This window comes from Emys orbicularis, chromosome 3 (assembly GCF_028017835.1).
Source record: "Emys orbicularis isolate rEmyOrb1 chromosome 3, rEmyOrb1.hap1, whole genome shotgun sequence".
Lineage (NCBI taxonomy): Eukaryota > Metazoa > Chordata > Testudines > Emydidae > Emys > Emys orbicularis.
Genome location: NC_088685.1, coordinates 138,098,420 through 138,117,169, shown reverse-complemented (window position 1 = coordinate 138,117,169; position 18,750 = coordinate 138,098,420). Strand labels below are relative to the sequence as shown.

General features: G+C 39.1%; 1 protein-coding gene across 1 annotated transcript in view; it reads left to right on the top strand.

Annotated features, from left to right (window-relative positions):
• The window catches only part of HEATR1 (HEAT repeat containing 1), a 58,842-nt gene that overhangs the window by 20,798 nt on the left and 19,294 nt on the right, over window positions 1-18,750 (top strand). The window contains exons 13-27 of the mRNA XM_065400985.1: window positions 640-728; window positions 1,055-1,266; window positions 1,949-2,070; window positions 2,749-2,946; window positions 4,642-4,825; window positions 5,956-6,104; window positions 7,830-8,022; window positions 8,614-8,786; window positions 9,980-10,147; window positions 11,456-11,698; window positions 12,336-12,467; window positions 13,004-13,110; window positions 16,186-16,329; window positions 17,341-17,459; window positions 17,620-17,741. Coding sequence (XP_065257057.1) covers window positions 640-728; window positions 1,055-1,266; window positions 1,949-2,070; window positions 2,749-2,946; window positions 4,642-4,825; window positions 5,956-6,104; window positions 7,830-8,022; window positions 8,614-8,786; window positions 9,980-10,147; window positions 11,456-11,698; window positions 12,336-12,467; window positions 13,004-13,110; window positions 16,186-16,329; window positions 17,341-17,459; window positions 17,620-17,741 — 2,355 coding nt within the window. The remainder of the gene's footprint in view (window positions 1-639; window positions 729-1,054; window positions 1,267-1,948; window positions 2,071-2,748; window positions 2,947-4,641; window positions 4,826-5,955; window positions 6,105-7,829; window positions 8,023-8,613; window positions 8,787-9,979; window positions 10,148-11,455; window positions 11,699-12,335; window positions 12,468-13,003; window positions 13,111-16,185; window positions 16,330-17,340; window positions 17,460-17,619; window positions 17,742-18,750) is intronic.

The following is an 18,750-nucleotide window of genomic DNA, read 5'->3' as shown; positions in this document are numbered from 1 at the left end:
TTGGTGTAGGGATAAGCATGCATTATTTGTTTGTTTGTTTTTGTTTTAACGCGGTTGATTGCAGCCATACTTACTAAAGTCCTGCCTAGTATTTCTACATTAGGCAATACTATGTGTTGTGGGGGAAGAGATCATTAACTACTTTTAATTATTACATCTATTAGTATTTCTGGTAGGATTTTTCCTTGTGACACTTGTAGAGTTGTTGATTTTAAGAAATGGTATACCAATGACCACAAAGAGATATGAGCAGAGCACATGAATGATCAGAAATAAAATGTTTTGTTAGCATGTGTTGGGTTTTCTTTTTATTTGCATGTAACAAATACTACATAGAGGAAAAATAATCCTTACTTCATTATGAAACATTCTGGTTGTTTTAAAATCAGTGCATTTTCCATCCAGCTGTGCATTCAGACCATATTCTTCATGGATCTAGCAAACCAGAGCATACTACACGTTACTGTAATTTTCTTTTTCCTTATAATAAACATACTATCTGACCAACATAAGTTCACTTATCAGCGTTTAATTTTTCTACTTAATATGATCAGTGATGCATTTGCTATCACAGTTTTGTAGATTATCTTATCTTGTATATTGGTCATTTCATTTTTGCATCTGTTGATTTGTTTGTAGATTTTCAAGGGACAAATCAGTGCAGAAATAACTGTTTCAAGTCTGTTGACTCTATTTCAAAGAGTTGATCTTTCAAAGGATGGGAAGTGGTATGTGCCTGTGTTTCTTCTGTCTTCCCCTTTCTCCTCCCCAAGCTTTTAATATTAATGGGTGGAGCTTGGGTTGTGGGGTTGTTGTTGTGGGTGGTGTGTGTCATATCTTAACTTTGAATTCCTTTAGTTGTGGTAATTTTATATTGAGTCTTGAGAGAGATTTGAAATTACTTGATGACATTTTTTGTGAATTTCATTTACTCTGGCTTGCTATTCAAACTCTAATTTGAATCAATAGGAAGTTGACAACAATTTGGAGAAATGTTATTGGTGATGTAATCAAGTGGTGCTCCTTCAACTTTTTTTTTTTTTTTTCGTTCTAGGTATAAGGTTCTTGAGGGAGCAATACACATTTTATTCAAAGAAGAGATTCTGAATGAGAAGGAAGAGCTATTAAATCGAGTAGTAATGCAGTTGCTACCATTTATGGTAATCACTAATAATAATTCAAAATCTGCAGAATGGAAAATGGCAGTTTGTCTGTCAGAATCTGGCCTCTGCTCCCTACATCCTTTGTTGAAGGGCTGGCCAGAAGGTAAGCTATTAAAAACAAATGGTTTGGAAAAAAAAGAAAAATTATTGGACGTTAGAACTTGATGCTCATATAGGTGGTAGAGAGCTGGGCCACCACTAAAGTTATCACCCCTAATGTGTGACTAAAAGTCTTGGAAAGTGGGTTATCTATTCATACATCAAACGCTTGTGATTTATTTATTTATTTATTTACTCAAATTTAGAGAAATACTTTGATATGAAGTGAGATTTTTTTTGTTTTGTTTAACATTTATAATTGTAACTGATATGAGGAGTCTTTTTGGGAGGACTTTGATTTGCCGTTTTGAGGCCAAGTCATCTGGACTTTAATGTGGCAAAATTCCAGTTGAACTCAAGTTTAAAAGGGCCTTTCAACAATAGAGGAAACAGTGGAACGGGGTGGCTGACATGTTGAGTAGTGGGATCTTTTTTATTTTTGAAAGAATAACATCTTAGAATAAACTCTTCTAATGTAAACAGAGGGAGAGGGAATAAGCAAGGGAGGTCAAGAAGCAATGCACGTGGAAAGCATCAATATTTTGAGAGCTTAGTAAAGAAAAGCAAGAATGTTGGTGATAAGAAAATTAATTGCTTAAAGTGTTTAAATATTTCTAAATATTATCAAGCTGTCAGTATTTTCACTTGTGATTCATGTTTCCACCTTTTCTGTTTTATGGAAATAGCTTTTGAAAAAGTGATAAAATCCATCAAGTCTGCAGATTTGGTTGGTGTGGCCAACCAGAAAATGATTCTGCTGTTTTCTGATAACATAACTTCAGGGGATCCTTCCTTAATGTTACAGATGGTATGTGCACAATTAAAATACATTCTTTTTAATGGTAGTCCAAACTTCTATACTTACTTACAGATGATTGCTATAGCAGACAGAATGAGATTCATGGGAGCTTGAAATATGCTGTTTGTTACATTTTACAGCATTATCCAGCTGCTTATACAATATATTTATGGGATAGTCACAAATGTAATGATCAGAATAAATTTAATGCCCATTAACTCTCTCATAATAAGGAAAACCTTGAACACAACACACAGAGTACTATATTTAGGTGCCTTATTAGTGTAACCATAGCAAAACTATTTTGTGGGCATTATGTTCCCCCAAACAATTTGCCAATCAGAGAACAAATATGTAATGAGTTTGGAGGTCTCTGCCCAGTTTGGACAGACAGATGTCCATGGAAAAATGTTCACATTGCCTATTGCGATGATATTTTCTGTATTGATTGGTACGCTTGTTGGAGGAGAGGCCAATGACTGAATTGGCCATAGAGACTGATCTCTATCCTCTCACCAATAGAGGTGTTAATATCAGGTCATAATTAAGGTATGTTGATAAGGAAGTATGGGAAAGCTTAGAACTTCTGCTGCCTGTGCTGTGACATTGCTGGAGCAAGGACATAAAAAGAACATATTGTGACATCTCTTATGCTGTTGTGGTTTTTTGGTGTGTTTTTTTAAATAGGTGGAAGGTCTGATACATGTAGCTGAAAATGAATCTGACAGCATGAGGCAGAAAGTAACTGCTCACGTAATCAGCTTTGTGCTTGTCCAGTGCTGCTGTAAATCACAAATGGAAGAAAGTTATTGGTCATTGGCTCTCAGAATCTTCAGTCTTCTGGAGGGAAAAATAAGAAAACTCGAAGGCAGTCATTCTGCAGAGGTAAGAATTAAGTAATTTTGTAGATGATACTCTTTTTTGTGAGGGTAAGGTCTTTTTCATAAGTGGAGTAGCAAGATCAGCAACCTTGGGATGGACAGAAAAATCTTGTCTCTGTTCCTTTAAAAAAATACACTTGTCAGCATTTTCTTAAGGCTAGTATTAAGACTTCTAAGTTTCTTTTTTTAGTCATGGAAGTGAATGCACCAATAGAATTAAGGAATTGTTGTGTTTTACAATGATTGTTACTATGGTATAAACTCTTTCTAAAAGATAGAAAATCAAAGTTTGAATTACCAATATTAGTTGTCTGTCATCTTGTGGAAGGAAGAGAAGTTTAAATAATTGAGCACAGACATACCTGTAGGGTCTGATTTAACTGTAATCCAAAATAAGCATCCAAAACAGTATATAAAAAGTTTTTCCTGAAAATAAAGGCAATTAATGAGGAAAGGAAGCCATAAAATCTGTTTGTTTAGAAAATAAAGCTGGTCATTTTTAACAAATGAGAGCCCTATTCCTTGGGAAGAGAGCAAGGCAATTAATAGCATTCAAGGGACACTGTCAACTTGAAATCTAGTTAGTTGCAAAAAGATGAAGAAATAAAAGTAATTTTAATCCCTCACCTGCTTCTGAGTCTCCTGTGTCAATGTTTTGGTTTTCTAAATCACATTTTCCTATTCTTTTAAAAAGCGTTTTTTTCCTCTCTCCCACACAAGAAGGGACAGTTGGCCCTGATCTCGCAAACGCTCATGCGTGTGTGTTACATTCCACACATGAGTAAGTCCCATTGAACTCAATGTGTCTACTCAAGTACATAAAGTTTGTTGTGTATATGAGTATTCGGAGGAAATTGCCTGAGTGTATAGTGAAACTGTACACAAAATGCTATTAATTGCACATAACAAACTTCTAAAAAACTGGATAAATTTGTTCTTTTTATTAGTATTATTTTGTGTACTGCTTGTAACGGTAGTAATAATACAATAGAAGGTACAGATTTTTCAGCCAGATATTTTTTGTGGCAATACTCCTTTTAACAGACGTGAAGTCTGCCATTGGAAAACAAAGTACTAGTAAACTTCACATAGAGAAAATAATCTTGTGACTTTTTATTCTTTTGTAATTTGCTGGCGTTTTAACTCTGCAGTCAGCAGCAGTCCCTTGTTTGGATAGCCAGGTGATCGGGTCAGTTCAGGCTTTCAGCATTCCTCATTGGCAGCTGTTAGCTGATTACCTGCTGGAGTTAGGAAGGAATTTTCCCCCCTTTTTTGTAAAGTGTTGTACCTTTTGGTACTTTATTTTATTTCCCTGAAGACATTTAGTTACAGGCAACTGCTTAAGACAGGATCCCAAATTTTATTTGTGTGTTCTTGGAAATGGTATTAGAATTGTAGAAGAGACTCTGTTATCAATAGAATTCATTTTGATGGCACTTGCTGCTATTTTAATGTAACTTCTGGCTGATTTTGTAGTATGGAACAGGGAATTGTGGCTCCAAATGCAAAAGCCTGCTTGCTCTTTCCCTACTCTAATTAGTTAATTTCTGTAGTGGTCTGATAATATCAAGTGCTATGCATAAGTGCTACAGTAAGTATGATCATGAAAATAAGGACAGGCACACACAGGTAGGAAGGCATTTTGTAATAACCTATAGAGTTGTGTGGGTGTGCATATAAGTTATGTTTTCATTCTCAGGCGGTTCCTGCAAAATGGCTTATCGAGTCAATGCCTGGGGGCTTGGTGTCAGTCGAGTTGTTGAATAAATACATAGAAAAACTCAATGGTGGTCAGGCTGTTGATGTAGAAGATTCAGCCATGCTCATGCTTCTGTTGAAAAGCTTTGTTAGTGGCCTGAAGCCTCCCGTATCCTTTCTGAAAGGTAAGCTTCAGAACTCAAACCGCGAACCTTCACAGACCATGTGAAGTAAGGAAGAAAAAATTATGTCCTATGTTCCCCCCCCCCCCCACTTTAAATTTCCTTTCTCTAGACTTGAAAACAGCCACATTTCTTAGATTCTTGAGCTGCAAAGTTGTTGGGGGGGATTGTTTCAGGGGTATGGCTACGCTGCTGGCTTGGGCTTGGGCTGCAGAGCTATAAAATTGCAGTGTAGACCAGTGGTTAATATATGGAGATATACCTATCTCATAGAACTGGAAGGGACCCTGAAAGGTCATCGAGTCCAGCCCCCTGCCTTCACTAGCAGGACCAAGTACTGATTTTGCCCCAGATCCCTAAGTGGCCCCCCTCAAGGATTGAACTCACAACCCTGGGTTTAGCAGGCCAATGTTCAAACCACTGAGCTATGGTTCTCAAACTAGGGCTGCCGCTTGTTCAGGGAAAGCCCCTGGCAGGCCAGGCCGGTCTGTTTACCTGCTGTGTCTCAAAGCCTGGGCTCCAGCTGAAAGCCCGATTGAGAACCACTGGTGTAGACTAACCAGGGCCGCCGCTTGTTCAGGGAAAGCCCCTGGCAGGCCAGGCCGGTCTGTTTACCTGCTGTGTCCGCAGGTTCGGCCGATCGCGGCTCCCACTGGCCGCAGTTCGCTGCTCCAGGCCAATGGGGGCCGCTGGAAGCGGCGCGGGCTGAGGGATGTGCTGGCCGCCACTTCCCGCAGCCCCCATTGGCCTGGAGCAGCGAACCGCGGCCAGTGGGAGCCGCGATCGGCCGAACCTGCGGACACAGCAGGTAAACAGACCGGCCTGGCCTGCCAGGGGCTTTCCCTGAACAAGCGGCGGCCCTGGTTAGTCTACACCAGTGGTTCTCAATCGGGCTTTCAGCTGGAGCCCAGGCTTTGAGACCATGCAAAGGGGGAGGCTCTGGGAGCCCAGGCTCCAGCCTAAGCCCAAATGTTAACACTGCAATTTTACTGCCCCTCAAGCCTGAGTCAGCTGACCTGGCATGGCCATGGCCGTGCCTTGGATCCTTTTTCACAGGGTGGACATACCGTGAAGGTGCTTTATACAAATAATGATGGGGTTTTTGTCTTTCTCCACCCTGCTCGTGCCCATAGATGAAACCTGGTGGAATCCTGAAAGTTTGAATGAAAACAGCAGAGAGTATTTACACCTGTTGTTGGGGCTGTTTGACGTCCTTGTCAGTGGAGCCAGTGAAGGAGCTGATGCTCTTCAGTTCAGAGCACTGCTGAGTCTTTTGTTCAAGGTATTTTTTGTGTGTGTGTGTTTTTGTTCTTAATGAATATTCTGAATTGTTTCTTAACTTGTTTTGAACCACTACATAATTTTTAAAGAAAGCTGAGAACAGTTCCAAGGGATCCTGCTTAAATATTTATTTGCTTCATGGTAACATCTGAGTGAGAATGGAAGACTGTTTAAGCACTAAGCAATGCATTTCTGAAAAAGGTTTGGTTGTGGGTTGCCAGAAGTCCATTACTATTTCTAAATATGATCTAAGAGTAAATATTGTATAGCACAATTCAGGTCATTTAACATAGCTTTTTGTGCACTAGTCTTCATTGATATACAGCAGAAAGCATTTAATAAACATCTATAATGGTTTAAAATTTGGTCTCAAGGTCTTTTTACAGAAGATTTCATTATATGGACAGTGTTTTTTATAGCGATTATGATTGCCTGAATGGAGAAATGTTTAACACTGCAAGGCAGACCTGCTTCAAACAGAGAAAAGTAGACGTGCTTAACTATGTCCAGTTGTATAGCTAGCTAACTAGATTTCATGGGTTACGTTAGCTGTTTGGTTTACCATATAAGATGGTAAGAATCATGTAGTGTGTTCAGGGGGGAAATGACCTGGGGGCCTATCTGCAGGGTGTGAGTGAGGTGCCGGGGCCTGGCTGCAGGGAGCAAATCTCTTGGGCCAGGCAGCCCCTATTCCTCCCTGGCTGCAGAGCGTCCTATGAGCCAGCAGGTGCCAGGACCAGACAGGGTGTGCTCAGTGGCCAGTCCGCATGGAAGGACCCCAGGACATTATAGCCAGGACTGGGTGGAACCAGGTATGGGGCTGCCCAAACAGTGGAGCCCCCCATGAGTATCAGGAGCCAGGCACAGGTAGTGGAGAGGTGGGGATGAGACAGGCTCTGTGGGGGGGGGTCACTGCCTGATCCCCTGGCCTCCCCCATTTCCTCAGTTGCCCCTATCTTCTGCCCAGCTCCCTTCTGCTCCCTACCAGGGCTTCCCCCTGCCCAGCTCCTCTTTTCCACTGGGACTCAGCTTCCCCAGGGCCCCCTACCTCCACATACATCTTTTGTAGTGACCTCTGCTACTTAGCAGGTAACCTAGTCTCCCTCCTTAGTAGAATTCTGGTTGCGCCCCGAGGATGGTGCCAAAGTGTCTTTCAGAACTTTACTCTCAAAACAGCTGTTTGGGGTAGGGGCTGTGTTTGTTCAACACTTAGGTTTGAGGCCTCACTGCGCTAATTGGGGCCTTGGGCACCACAATGCTAGTATTAAATAATAATTATAAGTTAGAACAGATCATTAAATGACAACCACAAATCAAACTGAAAAGATAAGGTTCCAGTTTGTATTAAAAGTACAAGAGCTTCAGAAATCCTTGTGTCAAATGACATTGAATTCCATAGTCTCTGAAAGAAAAAGGGGCGGTGGGGGGAAGACTTGACCCTTGGAGTCTTCAGTTGAAGTAAAATTATAGACAGCTCTCTGGATGGCATAAAGAATGCTGCATGCAACAAGGGGTTAACGGCTGCCCAAAAAGAGGACAGAGTCCTCAAACAAGATGTTGGCTTTATATTATGCCCAACACTTTTAGTCTCAATCTAAATGAAATGGGTGTTTCTGTAAATACCTTTTCAAGCTATAATAGCAAGAGAAAAAGGACTTTGTCCTGTGCACCTTTACGTTCTTTTATGCAAAGGAGTAACAAATATATTTAACTTTTTATTTTAAAGGTACATTTAGAAGATTCAGAGGATCTGTTCAAATTCCTTTCAGTTTTATGGACCTATAACTATAACCTCTCAAATCAGCTAAACTACACAGTGAATGCGATGCTACAGACTCAAGCTTTGTATATAGGGTGTGCAATGCTTACATCACAGGCTGCCCAAAAGAAGAAACAGCTGGTATCAGCCTCCTCCCCAGGTACTGGGAAACCGTATACTTCTGGCTTGCTAAGGCTTAGTCACATGTTAATAAAAAGTAATATCTGTGCTCTAGAACTAGTGTTAAACATTCATTTTCTTGTCATATGTTATTTCTGTCTGCATTATGAATGCTACATTTCTTGTTGAAACCATACATCTGAATTTCCTAATGTTTTGTCTTTGTCAAATCATAACCATAACAGAGTTGTTTTGGTAGGTAACACTTGTGCATGCAATTGTCAAATAACCACATGCTTTTGAAATTTATGTCTGAGAAATCACACCGTGTTTTTATGTAGAGCATAACAAATTTTAAACAAGAAAAGGATGCTATATAGGCTTTAGTAGTAAAACTTAAGTCCTTCATTTTTAAACAAATACAAAAATATAAGCATCTTGGTGCTGAAATTTATGGCCAGATTTCCACATGGCTCATATTAAAAATAGTTACTGTATATCCCTCAAGATTTATAAGGAAAAGAGCAGACCCTTTAAATACCAAGGAATCTGTTGGTGCTGCTGTAGATGATAATGTAAGAATTCTAAGAATGCTCACTTTAAACAATTTTTTTCCATTTTCATTTTTTAGTGGTAATATCTTTGCTGATTAACTTGGGGAGTCCCGTGAGTGAAGTGCGAAGGGCTGCTCTTAATTGTCTTCATTCCCTGAGTGGGATAAAGGAGTCTCCATTTCATCCCATTCTTCATAATCTGGTACAAAAAGCAGAGGAGATCATAACTGATCCCATCTACGTGACCCAGGTAAGATTTTTGTTGAGGTGCATGTGAATGAAATAAATTTTCAGGGACCTATTTGTAATTCCAACTTCTCTATTGGTTTGTAGAGATCATGTTACAGATAAGGTGCTTGTCTATTCTCTCCCACCCCTATTGGTTTAGGAGACCACTCACTCTGCTTTCTTGAGTGGGAAGGAAAGGGCCATAATGGCATTTGAGAAAGTGGAACGTCTGGGGGTGGGGAAGGGAAGTATCAGAATATTTGCCAGGAAAACCAGAATGCAAAAGAAATTACAGTGGAGCTCACTTAAATACTTGAGGACTGAATAAATTTGTTTAAGCCACTATTCATATAGTGAAAAATTAAATGCGACTTGAAAGTCAGCATGTGTGTCTATAACAGAATTATGTAATTTGCAGATAGGATGTTTTGAAATACAAATTAACTTTTAAGATTTTTTTTTAAGAGATCCTCTGTTGAATAAATAGCCACATTTTCATGGATAATAATTACTAATAAAACTAGATGTGGAAGGCAGGGCAGCGAGGCTATTGTTGAGAAAGTTAGCATTATTGAAAAAGTTGGGTGTTGTTTTCCCCTGGAATCCCAGGCAATTTCTGCTGGGCCGTTGGGGAGGAAAGACAGGCCACAAGCCACCCACCCCCTTCTCCAAAGACTGTTCCCCTTCTCCAGAGGTTGCTCTTGCTTGGAGGAATAAGGCCCAGGAACTTGTCTGTTTTTTCCCGGAGAGAAGCTTGTAAAGGGAAAAGTAGACATTGAAGCCTCTTCCCACAGTTAGCCCCACGGATGAGAAGGATTGCAGAGAAAAGCAATCCCAACAATTTAAAAAACGCATATTGATTCTACATTATTCTTTCAAGCAGTGAATGGGCTGTTTTGCTAATGTCCTCTGAACCAGCCAGATTTTGTATAGAGCAATAGATTCATAAAAGCTTCTATTTGTACAGTACACAAATTATTTGTATGTGCAATGTTCATACACCTGTCATGTAAGATGGTGTTTATTTCTGACTGAAAGTTTGATTTTTCTCTAACTTAAGAAGGACTTAAAAATGAATAATATATTACATTTACTCACGTCTGCCTCACATTGCATTCACTTTCAAATATTACAGCTTTCTGGGGCCCTTAACTTCTGTGGCAAGGACTTGTTTTTCACACTTTTTTTTTTTTTTTTTTTTTGTAAATCATCTAGAGTTTGGGAAGCTTGTTTGAGGAGCTGCAGACACAAAGTAAACAGAAATCCCAGCAGAAGAAGCTGTTAGAAGCTTTGGAACACATACTCAATTGTGTACAAGCCCCTGGTTGTCCATCATATGTTGCAAGAAGCTTGATGAAGATTCTTCAGCAGGTCAACGGTGAGGTGCGTGTGGGCTTTCTGGTTTCTAAATTTATTTTATGGATAGGATGTAAGGTTTGTTGGGTTTTTTTGTTTTAATGATGGAAGTGTCTTGAAATGTAGAGAACTCAAAAGATGCAGCTTTATTTAGCAAGAGTAACTTTGAGTTACTGCCAATTAATTTTATAGTACTTTTGGTAGACATTCGGATGATACTTTAGGTAACTTGCTATGCAAAGGTTACACATCTGCAAAATATAACTCAAAGATTATCACAAACATCTCCATGCCCCAGCCATGAACTTTTTTCTATTGTAGGACACTGCACTAGAGTCCTTAGGCAAATTTAAAGTCTTGCTGACTCTGGAACAAGGTCTCAAGAACATTTTTCTAGAAAGATTTCACCGAGAGCTATAATGTAATAACAAATGCGCTGTGCATGTTCAATATTTTAAAATTAGATTTATTTTGTGTGTATTTAACTCCCTTTTAAGCAGTATGTTCAGAATTCCCTTCTCTGTACTGCTGCAGAATGCATTAGTTCATTGCATTAAAACCATGGATGGCGATAGATATGATGTGAGCTTTAATACAGTATAACAGGTTATCATATTTAAAAGGATTGTGAATGGCATACTGAATGATTGCCATTGTTGCCAGAAACTTAGGGTTTGTCAGAGCTGTAGTAATCATAACTACTCTGAAAAACCAAGCATAGATTTATGTCATGGTGTTGTATCCATGTCACTCCCAGGATATTAGAGACACAAGGTGGGTGAAGTAAGTCTTTTATTTCAAGTTTACACAGAGCTCTTCTTCAGGTCCGTAAGAAGAACAACTCTGGTGTAAGCTCAAAAGCTTCTCTCTTGCACCAACAGACGCTATTACCTCACCCACCTAATATCCTGGGACCAACACAGCTACAACAATACTGCATAAATCCAGTCTTTCTGTTCAGTCCAAGATTTTTAGTGTCTAGCATAACTCATTCATAACTTTGCTAGACACTGGATATATGGCTTATTACAACAATCTATAACCCTCTAACAGCCCTGTCCCCCAGCTGTCTTTACCTCCCTTCCTTTTCCCCCTGTTACTGGAGGGGTATTAATGGGCAAAGTCCCCTGCAATGCCAAGTTCACTGTGGAAAGCGCATCCTAGAGGTAAGGACATGCCCTGACACTTTTTATTATACTTACATAACACGCAGTGTGATGTCAGTGATTGATATTGCACTAAAAATGAAACTGCTCTTCTGAAAGTTGGTTAAAGCAACAGTTGATTTAAAAAAGAAAAACAAACCAACCTCTTATAAATGTTCTTCACTTGTAGATGATACTGTCTCACCTGTTGCCTGCAACAGATAGATTGCTGGAGAAAGTGCTAAAGGAACCTGAGACAGTATTGAAAGATGAAGTTGTTCTTCTGCATCTCATCCTGGGGAAATACAGTGAACATTCAGCTGCCCTCTTATGCAAGGATCAGCAGAGTCTGGATTTGTTCATCAGAAGTATGCACATTGCAAAGGAGCTTTACAAAGGAATTCCAACTTTCCAGATCACAGCACTTGGGCAGGTAGGTGTTTCTGAACAAAGTTTTTTTCATATTTTTTTTAATTCAGATAGCAGATGTGAGTGTTGATGAGTGAATTTAAAAGGACTCTTTCAAAGTTAGAAGGCCCTAAATTCTGAATGAAACTCTTTTACATACCAGTTTCCCAGATCCATGTAGCTCTTTTGAAGTGTTTTCCAAACGGATACCTCAAAGCTCTTTGTCTTTAAAATGTTGAAAAGTAAAAGTGTTTTTTCCCTTTTTATTTTTTTGTTTTTAATAAGGTAAGTAGCCAGGGTTGCTGCTGCTGCTGCTCCATTTTATTTACTTTTCACCAGCTACTGCAGCAGCTTTACCTCAAATTTTTTTGTTTTTCAAGAAACAAAAAAATATGTAATGTCAAGAAATAGTAATAAGGTAAGTGAGAAATATCTTTGCTTGGAATAGAAATCAATTGTTTCTTTCAAATATTGTATTACAGTCACAAAAGTGGGACAATGTGTACATAAATGTGACTGACGCATTTGTGTGTATGTATGTAAATCATTATATATACAGATGTAAAAATAATTTAGATTTTCCCATGTTTCACATTTTTGTCATTAAAAAGTGTACCTGTTTTTGGCTTTGTTAAATATTTATTTATTTTTTAACATTGCAGATCACTAAACCATTCTTTGCTGCAGTGCCAGATGGGAAGGTGCAACAGAAGCTATTGAGAATTCTGTTTGACTTACTGTTAAATTGCAAAAAACCACTTTGTGCCCAGGCAATTAGCAGTGTTTTTAAAGGGGTAAGTTGCAGCCTGTTAGGACTTGGGAATCTATTCAGAATTGTTAAGATATTTCAGGTTAAATTGCAATCAATAATTATATTGATTGCTTATGGAATTCTTAACATGATAGTCATCAGAAGCCATATAAACCACATTAAAATGCAATTTAATATGCATTAAAGATGCATTAAAATAGTATTCCTAAAAGATAAGTATCACATCTGTATGTATTCATTATGTTGTAATAATGAACTTCAGAGGAAGGAGGAACATTCCACTCAGCTTCATTTTTATTTTCTGTATGAAAAAAGTAGTTTTGTCTAAAATCAGAGTGTTTCTCCAAATACATTGAGAGTAACTGTTGCTTTAATAGTAATTTGTTTGTTGTAATACATAGATGAAAACTGTTCTTGCATTCTGATTGACATAAGAAATGCAGTTAGGACAGGCATTCAGAGCTATTACCATGATCAAGGCCAGATAAATACTTGGGTGGGTGGATAGATGTTTGTTGCTCATATGTACTTAATATTTTATTTTATTTTTTGCTCTAGATTTCAGTTGATGCTGAGCAGATTAGTGTAGAGCTGGACCCTCCTGAGAAAGCCAAAGCTCTGGCTACCGTTCAGCAAACTAGGAGACAGAAAATACAGCAGCAGAGGTAATGGGAATAGAGATGTAGAAGTTACAGCCTTTGTCTATATACATTTAGAAAACACCACTTGTTGAGAGAATGTCATAAAATATATAGAAGGCATAGGAACTTCTTTGACTACATCTGTAAAGAAGACGAAAAATCCCAAGGACTTCAGAGTTTAAAGCCGCCCCATATTATTTAAAAGAGCTGACAGAGTGCTTGATACAGAAGACTGCTATCCCTACCCAACAACCTTAAAATCATATATTGAACTTGATGTGCACAGTCAGGCCAGAGCTTATTTTTGTGTTTGTTTACTATTAACATAGATGTAAAGAAAGTGCATGGGTGAGGTTTTTAATGGATATTGACAAAATCTTCTTGCCGTTCAACTAAAAAGCAAAAGTAAAAGCTTTTTCAAGTAAAAGCTTCAGTCATGTTATTTTTATACCCTCACTAAGTAAGTTCAGGAGAGAGAACTTTCGTTCAGTTAGTCAGTCCTCCTCTTTCTATCGCTGTTCATCTGTATACAACCCCTTCACCCACTTAATTTACAGAGCGTCTTGCTCATTAAATTACTTCTTAGTGTGTGTTTGTCAGAGGAAAACTTATAGAAATGTAGGCTGGAAGGGACCTCAAGAAGTCAATTCCAGGCTCCTGTGCTGTGCATGACCAAGTAAACCTAGACCATCAATGACCAGTGTCTGTCTAAAGTGTTCTTAAAAACCTCCAATGACGGGGATTCCACAACCTCCCTTAAAAACCTATTCCAGAGCTTAATTACCCTTATAGTTGGAATGTTTTTCCTAATAGCTAACCTAAATCTCCCTTACTGCAGATTGTCCATTACTACATGTCCTACCTTAAGTGGACATGGAGAACAGTTGATCAGCATCCTCTTTATAACAGCCCTTAACATGTTTGAAGACTGCTATCAAGTCCCCCCTCAGTCTTTTAATAGATTGTTTAATTTGTTCCAGTATCTTTCCAGGTATCTAAGTTAGGCCGACAGGTCTATAATTCCCCTGGGTCCTCTTTGTTCCCCTTTTTAAAGATAGGTACTGTGTTTGCATTTCTCCAGTCTTCTGGGACCTCATCTGTCCCCCAAGATTTTTCAAAGGTAATGGCTAACAGTTCCGAAATTGCATCATGTAGTTCCTAAAGTACCCTAGATGGATTTCATCTGGCCCTGTCAAGTTGAATACATCTAATTTATCTAAATATTTTTTCACCTGTTCTTTCCCTATTTTTGCTTATGTTCCTTCCCCCTTGTTAATATTAATTGTGTTGCATATCTGGTTACCCGTACACTTTTTAGTGAAGACTGAAAGAAAATAGGCATTGAACACCTCAGCTTTCTTGATGTCAGCTGTTATTAGCTCTCCTTCCCCTCCAAGTAGAGGACCTACACTTTCCTTCATCTCTCTCTTGTTTGTAATGTTTTAAAGATCCTATTATTGCCTTCTATGTCCTTTGCTAGGTGTAACTCACTTTGTGCCTTAATCTTTCTGATTTTGTACCTACTTGCTTGTGCTATTCTTTGTCCTCTTCCTTTGCAATTTGTCCATGTTTCCACTTTTTGTAGGATTCCTCTTTGATTTTCAGGTCATTAAAGAACACTTGATGGAGCCATATTGGCCTCTTACTATTCTTCCTATCTCTTCTTTGCACTGGGTAGTTTGCAGTTGTTGTCTTTATTATTGTCTCCTTGAGAAACTGCCAGCTCTCCTGAACTCTTTTTTCCCTTAGATTTTTCTTCCCAGGGAACCTTATCTGCCAGTTCTGAATTTGTTTTAAGTCTTCTGTTTTGAAGTCCATTGTCTTTTCATTTTATTGCTCTCTCTCTCTTTTTCCTTGGAATCATGAAATCATCATTTCATGATCACTTTCAACCAAATTGCCTGCTATCTTCAGTTTTGCTACCAATTCCTCCCTGTTCATCAGAATCAAGTCTAAAATGGATGTCCCTCTGGTTACTGCTTCCGCTTTCTGGAACAAAAAGTTGTCCCCAGTACATTCCAAGAACTTATTGGAAATTTTGTGTTTTGCCATATTACTTTTCCAAGAGATGTCTGAGTAAAGTGCCCCATTACTACCAGATCTTGTGTTTTTGGATACTCTAGAAGTGACTCATCCCCACATCCTCCAGATTTGTGGTCTATAGTAGACCCCTACCATGGTGTCATTCCTATTTTTTTTAACCCCTTTTATCTTTACCCAGAGACTTTCAGCTGGTCTGCCTCCCACCTACTTCTGGACCTTAGAACAAGTGTATATATTCTTGATGTATTATGCAACACCTCCTCCCTTTTTACCCTGCCTGTCCTTCCTGAACAGGCTACATCTCTCTGTACCAATGTTCCAGTCATGAGAGTTATCCCAACGTGTCTCAGTGATGCCAGTTAAGTCATAATTTAGCTTGTGCATGAATGCTTCCAGGTCTTCCTGTTTTTTCTCCATACCCCTTGCATTTGTGAATAGACATCTAAAATGCTGAGCAGATTCTCCCACTGATTTTCCTCTCGTAACTTCTGTGACCCTGCTGTAGTTGTTCATGTCCTTCCCCTGCACCCAAATCTAATTCTCTGCTAAAGTTACCTTCTTTTATATTTATCTGTGGGCTTTTGTCACCTACCCCCTTTGAACTTGGTTTAAAGCCTTCCTTACTAAGTTGGGGTGCATGAAGATACCCTTCCCCTTCTTGGTCAGGACCAAGTTCAGTCAGTGCCTAGCCAGCCAGTAGTTAAAATGAGACTATTGTCCATTAGCTGGATGCCCAGCGGGTCAGCATTGAGACAACTGACTAATAACAGAAAAATGATTTCAGCCGCAGGAACCCATCTCGGATTATAGGGTTGTGTTTGGGTATGTGTCTGTACAGTAGGCACACTGTATTTTAACTTTTTTTTTTTTTTTTTTTTAACACAATTGGATCTGTTTTTCTTTTGATATATCCTGAGATTCTATTTCTGTTTGAAAGGCCACGCAAAACCTTTGCAATCTGAACCCAAGTTATGGAGGTTTGTTTTCTAACAGCGAACTGTGCTCAGTTCATTTTCTTTGAATATATCTTGATTTTCTTGAGTATAATCTTTTTAGAAAACCCCAAGTTCCAGAATCAGTATCTGAAATAAGCAGTGTGAACTGGCAGAGAGTTACACTCATCCTGGAATTACTGCAGCACAAGAAGAAGGTCAAGCGTCCTCAGGTGCTAGTACCTGCACTTTTTAATCTGCTGGCCAGGTAATGATACGTCATTAAAAATTAATAAGAAACATCAGTCATTACCTGTTCTCTCCTCGCTAATAGGGGAGGTAAAACATTAAAGTGTGGGCTAATACCTAAACATTGTGGCAGCAACATATTGGTGCGCCCTTTTTTTTTTTAACTCCTTTAGTCAGGAGAGCAGGACACAGGGCTGCTGTCAATATTGTACACTGAATGTTACGGTGGGCCTTTGAGAATGGTACAACATACACAGCTTGTCAGACATGTGCTTTATTTCTATATTAAGGGGCTTGAGAGTGCAACAGTTTCCCTAAACCCTGATTTTCTGTATGGTCATGCAGACCTCCGCTGGTAATGATGGTGGTGACAACACTGACCTTGTGGTTCCTAATTCAGGGCTGCTAAAGGATGATTTACAGAAAGTAGTAATATTGCCCTTTTTAAAGCAGTCTAATGAAATTACTGCTATTCCTCTCTTGCCCCATTTCCAGATGTTTACTGGTTTTTACATATACCTCTCCCAATCCCCCTAAGAAGCACTCAAAGCCAGAGGTTACTCAAACATGTGATATCTTGGCAGGAAGAGCCTAGCTGAATTGCCTGTCTGCCTCCTTGGGACCTAGTCTGTGAAAATTAAAGCCCTAAATTTCCCTTTATTTTGTAACATAAACTTTTAACAGATTTGGTGATTAGTTTTCAAACCTTCAAATTTACCTTTTACAGCCAAGGGAAGATGGATGTTTCAAAGGGAAGTGGGTGATTCAGTGAGCTTTTCCTTTCAGTGACATTGTGTGCAAATGACATTTCAGTGCACAACAGTGATTATTTTCTGAGGTAAAATAATCTGAGATAAAATAGGAAAATTCTCCGCATACTGTGTAAGATTAGTGATGTTTTTATGGAAGTCTCTTTGTTTTAACATTATCTCTGGTTTGAATTTTTAAGATGTGACTAGTCCACTAATTTATCTGAAATTTATTTTTCATCCTTCCACTTCCTACCCCTGACTACCTCCTGAATCTTTAGATGCCTGGAAACTTCAACAACAGAACATGAAAATATGGAATATACAAAGCAGCTAATCCTAAGCTGTTTGCTAAACATCTGTCAGAAACTGTCCCCAGATGGCAGTAGGATCCAGTCAGGTAAAAATTACAGTTTCCAGTTCTGAGCACGAAAACTTTCCCTAGCTTTTGTACATTATCTGCTTTTTAGGATTCAAATAGTATATCTGTTTGTTCTTAACATTGGTGATCTTCTTTTTAAAAAAAGTACTAAGCAAGATTTTTCCCCCCCCCTCTGCAGATATCCTTGATAAAGAGAAATTCAATGTGGAGCTGGTAGTTCAGTGTGTCAGGGTATCAGAAATGCCTCAGACACATCACCACGCGCTGCTACTGCTTGGTACTGCTGCTGGCATGTTCCCTGTAAGTTGTGTGTGAGGTTTATTAACAACTCTTCTCGTTCGTTTCTGATTTTAAGAGAGGGGAAGATAGAAAGCTTAAAGATATAGAGGACTTCAGGAGAGAAAACTGCTACTGAAAGAAACGGGACAAAATTAGATGTCCCTTAAATTCTTTTGAAGAGATTCCCACTCCCATTTTTTATTTAAAAACAGAAAGATACTTTGTCATGGTGTTGTTAATCACTAATTATCAAGGGTCGTCTTATCCCTCCCACAGAAAACCCCATGGGGAATGGAAAACTTATTACAAAAGGGCAATATGGTTCAGCATGACATTATCCCCCTCAGGTTAAATGACTCATCCACCCTTCTGTTGTGTTCATGGCCTTTTGCACCTCCTTTTCTCATAGACTCATAGACTTTAAGGTCAGAAGGGACCATTATGATCATCTAGTCTGACCTCCTGCACAACGCAGGCCACAGAATCTCACCCACCCACTCCTGTAACAAATCCCTAACCTATGCCTGAGTTATTGAAGTCCTCAAATACTGGTTTAAAGACCTCAAGGTGCAGAGAATCCTCCAGCAGGTGACCCGTGCCCCATGCTGCAGAGGAAGGCGAAAAACCTCCAGGGCCTCTGCCAATCTGCCCTGGAGGAAAATTCCTTCCTGACCCCAAATATGGCGATCAGTTAAACCCTGAGCATGTGGGCAAGACCCACCAGCCAGCACCCAGGAAAGAATTCTCTGTAGTAACTTAGATCCCACCCCATCTAACATCCCATCACAGACCATTGGGCATATTTACCTGCTAATAATCAAAGATCAATTAATTGCCAAAATTAGGCTATCCCATCATACCATCCCCTCCATAAACTTATCAAGCTTAGTCTTGAAGCCAGATATGTCTTTTGCCCCCACTACTCCCCTTGGAAGGCTGTTCCAGAACTTCACTCCTCTAATGATTAGAAACCTTTGTCTAATTTCAAGTCTAAACTTCCTAATGTCCAGTTTATATCCATTTGTTCTTG